This window comes from Neomonachus schauinslandi, chromosome 10, assembly GCF_002201575.2.
Source record: "Neomonachus schauinslandi chromosome 10, ASM220157v2, whole genome shotgun sequence".
NCBI lineage: Eukaryota > Metazoa > Chordata > Mammalia > Carnivora > Phocidae > Neomonachus > Neomonachus schauinslandi.
Window position 1 is genome coordinate 119,871,856 of NC_058412.1, and position 5,386 is coordinate 119,877,241.

The 5,386-nt window shown below is 65.4% G+C and overlaps 1 protein-coding gene across 1 annotated transcript; it reads right to left on the reverse strand.

Moving 5' to 3' along the window:
• Nucleotides 1-551: 551 nt before the first annotated feature.
• Nucleotides 552-5,363, reverse strand: EMILIN3 (elastin microfibril interfacer 3). The gene is given in 5 exon segments (XM_021689238.1): nucleotides 552-1,401; nucleotides 1,403-2,367; nucleotides 2,647-2,870; nucleotides 4,018-4,140; nucleotides 5,200-5,363. Coding segments are annotated over 5 exon segments (2,298 nt in total). The 3' UTR covers nucleotides 552-579.
• Nucleotides 5,364-5,386: the final 23 nt, after the last annotated feature.

Here is a 5,386-nt window from a genome sequence, read left to right on the forward strand (position 1 = left end):
CAGCTGAGTCTTTGTGTTTCTGCTCTGTCCGAAAGGACGGGGGGAGCTGGAAACCTCTGGTCCTTGGTTCAGAAACTATCCACAAAGCTGCCAGGTGGGGGGACAGTGCTGGTGGCCGCCACCTTCCCGCAGAAACTGGGCCCTGATGGCTAGGGAGGGAAGTCAAGGAGACAAGGGAACCAGAAGCCTCCACAGGCTGGGGGCTGTTGCCCCGGGACAAGGGAAATTGTGGACAGGTGACTGGACCTGCGGGCCTTCATCCAGATGCTGCTCCTGGTGTGTCTGCAGAAGAGCAATGTGCACGCTGGATTGTGAGGTCACTCAGGTCCGCCCGGCCTTCAGGCATGATGTCCTTGCCTTGACCATGATCCTGAATTGTCCAGTTGATACGGCACTGAGTGTTGATTTTCGTGGTTGGGACAGTCCCATGGAGCTGGACCAAGGCTATTCCTTCCGTGGCCTCTGAAGTGGCATCCCCGTTGGCCCCGGGAGGCTGGGAGGCACTGCTGGGTGAGGCTGGGCTCTGGAGCGGCATCCCCAGTGTTGGCGGGATCTGGGGTTCGGTCCCGTCTGGCCCACCTAGTCGGCTGGCTGGGGCTGTGCCTGCTCGGCCAGCTGGGCCCTGCAGTCCAGGAGGTCATCCCGGAGGCGGGCGATGTCCTGTGCGTGTTGAGCCAGCGTGCGGTTCAGCTGGTCCACATAGCCCCACAGGCCCTCCGTGGGCCTGAGCGACTCGGTGGGCAAGTGGTCCAGGCCGGCAGCCAGTCGGCCCAGCCTCCCACACGCACCCTCCACTTGAGCCACCCTCCGGTCGAAGTGGCCCACCACTTGCTGCAGTTCCTGGGCTGTGTCCTGGCAGCGGCTCAGCCCGCCGGCCACATCGGCCACACCGGCCTTGAGTCGCTCCAGCTCCCCCCTCAGGCCCAGGACCTGCCTGTGGCCAGCCTGAAGCCGAGAGCCTTGGCTGCTGACCTGTTCCTGGATGGCGTGAACCTCAGCCTCCACCTTGCGTTCGCGCTCGCCCAGGGATGAGTTGGCAGCCAAGAAGGCATCAGAGTACTGGCTGACGGAGTCGCTGAGGCCCGTGAGTGACTTGCTCACGGAGTTCAGGTTGACCTTGAGCAGGGTGATCTCACCTTGAAGTGAGCTGCCCGTCGCTTCTGTCAGCTGCTCCTGGACCCCGGCCACAGTGCCATTGAGCTGCCGGAGCAGGGCAGCGTGGCTGGCCACCTGGTGGAGGAGGGCCTCGCTCCGGCTCTGCCAGGCCTTCACCTCTGCCGCCAGGTTGTCCAGGACGGCTGAGGTGGTGCTGGGGGTGCATGAGGTCTCCAGGGAGACCAGCCGTTGTTCCAAGACCGCCAGCTCCGTCTGCACCAGGGGCCGGGCTGACCTGCCCGGGGGGGGCGCCGTCGTGGCTTAGCTCCCCCGCCAGTGTCACCAGGCGCTCCTCTAGGCTCTGCACTCGCTCTTCCAGCATGCTCCTGAAGCTGCCGGCCTCCCACCCGCCCTCCTCCATGCCCAGGCAGCAGCCCCTCGCTCCACCCTCCGTCCCGTTGAGGGTCTCCAGGCCCTCCAGCAGCCCGTCCACACCCCCGTCCAGCATGGCAGCAGAGAGCCGCTCGAGCTCATCCCTGGTGAGGGGGCCGTGGCCCCGCTGGGCCTCGGTGACTGCCTGTAGGTTCCTCTCGAGGTTGTCCACGCGGGCGCTGATCAAGGGCAGCCGGCTGCAGCAGCTGCTCCCGCCAGCCACGCTCAGGCCCTGCAGCCTGGTCCCGAGCTGGGACAGCTCCCGGCGCAGGGCCAGCTCCCGGCCGTCCAGGCTCTGGTGCAGCCGCTGGCTAGCCGCCTGGCCCTCCTCGCACTGCTGCCGCACCTCCTGCACCCGCAGGTCGCAGGTGCTCTGGACGCCTTGCAGCTTCTGCTCGAAGCCATCGAGCAGGCTCCCCCAGAGCTGGTGCAGCCGTCGGTCCACGTACTCGTCCAGCAGCGCCAGCGAGGTGAGAGGAGACGGACGCGCCTCCCGCAGCTGCTGCAGGTGAGCCTCGTGGCCAAGGGCCAGCCCGTGCACCTTGTCCAGCAGCTGCGCCTTGGTCCGCAGCGTGTTGCTCACCTCCGTCACCTTGCTCAAGATCTCGTCAAGGGGAGGGGTGAGTGGCCCTCTGGCTCTGTCTCCGGGCCTCACGAACCCCTCGGAGATGACCCCGAAGCCCACAGGAGCGGCAGGAGCCCTTGGACTGCCAGTCATCCTGTTGGGGTCCTCACGGCCGGCCACCAGGCCGCTGAGGGTACCATATGCTTGTACCAGGCGCTGGACATCACCCTCCAGACGTTCCAGCCGCTCACCGAACAGCCCGGAGCCTTTCCTTCCTGGGAAAGAGGAGGAGAGAACCCTAGGGGCATCACTGGCCTGCCTCCCTCCACCTGTCCTGTTGCTAGGCCACCCGGGAGAGTTTCTGTTCTAAGCTGACCTTCCCACTGAGCATATAGCTTTCTCAGCTTCAGGAGGAGTCTGTGAGCTTTGCCTCAAGCCCAGTGTGAGATGCACCCTCCCCAGCCCTGCCAGAGCCCAGCCCGCCTGCGTCAGGCCCCTCTCCACCGCCCCCAAGAAACCTGATCACCTGGTAGGGTCCCCATGGGCAGACTCACCATAGGGGCTGGGGGCCGCTCTGCTAGAAGAAGGGGGCTGGGGCCCTGGGCCCAGCTGCCCTGAGGGAATCTGGGGCTCAGGCTCTGGCTGGGCTGGGGTGGCCCCGAGGTCGGTCAGGTGCTCGGGACAGCCTTCTCCAGTGAGGCCAGGGCAGCACCGCCAGGCGAGGTCCGTCACAGTCTTGTAGTTGACCTTGTATCTGGGTCTGAGCACTGTTCGGTACCTGGGCCAGAGAGGGGGAGAGGGCAGGGCCCTGTACTTGCGGACTGAGGCTCCTGCCTCCCAGTGCAAGATCTGGATTCTCTGCCCCCCTCCACTCCCCGCCAGAGTTTTTCCTTTTTCTGTGCATAAGGTGACAGGGCGGTGGGGTGGAGGCAGGCCTTGCAGAGGGTCAGAGAAGGGTTAAGGAGCAGGTGCAGGGGAAGCCCTACCCCACCCTGTTTGCTTGGGGAGAACACTAGCGGGGATTTAGCCCCAGTGTCCCCAGGGCCAGTTTGGACCACCTTTAGCTCATGCTGCCATCAGAAATTCCACTCTGGCTTTGGCGGTACCTGGAAGAATCCTGTCACCACCTCAGCCCTTCCCTTTGGGTGTGCAAGGGGGTGCTGCCCAGGAGCCGGAGTGGGCAGCCCTTCTCAGTGCACTGGGGCCACTCTTGGCTCCCATCGGTCCCCTTAGTTTTCTCTACTCCTTCCTAGCCTACTCTGGGAACTCAGCTCTGGCCACCCAGGCCGGTGGGCGGCACCCCTGATTCTGAGCACAGAAGGGAAGGCCCAGCTGTGCGGGGCAGGCCTGGCCAGGCCCACTCCCTCCCCTGCTCAGCCATGTACCTGTTCACCCACTGACACACTGGAGCAAATGGGATTGTTTTCAGACATGCGTTTGAGCCTCTCCAAGTACAGACCTGTGCATCACACTTGTGCACCATCCCAATACCCTCTACAGCCCCATCTGCCCGACCTAAGCCCCAGCAACCTGGCTTCCGTCCCCTCACCCTTGGCCTGCCTTCTCCACAGTCACTGCAGCCCTCCCTGGGTCTTCCCAGGGCCCCTTTGGCGTCCACTGTTGTCAGTGTGACCCTCTGCCCTCTCTGTTCACTTTCAACCCTCTTTGCCTCTGCTGCTTCTTCCTTGCCTCGTTCTGTGTGTCTTCTGGGAACCCTCCCCTGGCCCCCCTGTGGGCCCTAAACTGAACCTGCCATGTCTCCTCCCTGGCCTTCTCCAGCCAGCCTGCGTGGGACCTGGGGTAACAGGTTCTTTGGAGTCCAAGGAGTTCCATCCCCTTGTGGTGCTGGCTGTTGCCCTGGGAGAGAGGCAGGCCTGGGGCTTGTGCCCAGCAGTCCCGAGTGGGTGGGATGGGGGTGCACTCACGTGACTGTCCCGGGGCACTTGGGCCCCCATCCACACTGTCGGTACTCGGCCTTCACGTAGCTGTCTGCTCCCTCCTGTAGGACACAGGTCACATTCCTGTGCACCACGTAGGCGCAGAGGGCCCTGCAAGGGAGAACGGACGGCATCGTTGGAATATCTGGCCTTGGCCAGGCCTGTTGAGGAGCCTATACCTGCCTTCCCCATCTGTGGGCCTCCCCAGGGGACCAGATCCCCATCTCTCTTCTGTCCCTTCTCCTCGTTCCTGGGAGACCACACTGCTCATCCTTCCTCCCCTGACTCCTTGGGGAATGCATGCCATCTTGTAGTTTCCGGCCCCCCACGCCCCCACCCTTGGCTCCTGGTTTCTCACTCTCGGATCACTTCTTGTACTGCCTTCTCCAGGAAGCTTGCTCTGATATGCCAAGCCTGCTGAATGTCAGCTATGGGCTGAGCACTTTCCTACAATACAATTCACCCAGCACCCCAGGTAGAGCCCCTAATTCACCTGACTGGGGCCAATTCCCAAGCCACTGGCTACTGAGGACCAGAAGCTGAGGCCTCCGCGAGGCAAGAGCCGCCCTCGCAGATTACAAGGGGTGGGGAGGTGGCTGCCTGGCATAAGCCAGCCACCTGTGGGCTGCTATTGGGCTCTGGGGCCACAACTCGGGCCCAGGACCCAGGCGCCCCCACCAGTTCTGTGGCCCAAACCCGCTGGGCTTCCCCATTGGTGGCTGGGGTCAGGCTGACCGCGGGAGGGGGCGGGCTGCAGGGCGCTGGGCTCCATCTCCTACCTGGCGGGGCAGGGGAGAGAAGGGGGGGCGCGCGGGGGACATGCATGGGAGAGGCCCGCGTGTGCCTCGCGCCGATGGCCCTCCCTCCTCTCCCTCCACCTGGTCCGCTGCGCCGGGAGTTTGCACACAGCGCAGCTGGAAAATGTTACTTCGCTGGAAAGGTTTCCGCGGGCACTGCCAGGTCCCAGCCGCCGCGCCAGGCCCCCTCGGCTTATTTTTCTTCGCCAGCCCCGCAGCCTCCCGGAGCGCGGGGCGCCCGTCCGGGCCGGGGCTCGGCCTCGGGTGCCCGGCGCGTCCCCCCCACGGTCTCCCGCGCGCGGTCGGGGCAGGTGGGAGCGCCGCCCGGGCCCCATCCCTCCCGGCTTCCCGCCCGGGCGCGGCTCGCGCTTACTTGTGCGGCCCCGGGCGCAGCCGCGGGCGCCATCCCGTCGTGTAGAGGTTGTAGCGGGGGGCACCGGGCGGCGCGGGCCGCGCGACGAGCGGGGTGCCCTTGGCCTGCGCCCCCGAGAGCAGCGCCGCGACGGCGCACAGCCACACCGGCAGGCGGCGGCCCATCGCGGCCCGCGGCTCTCTCCACC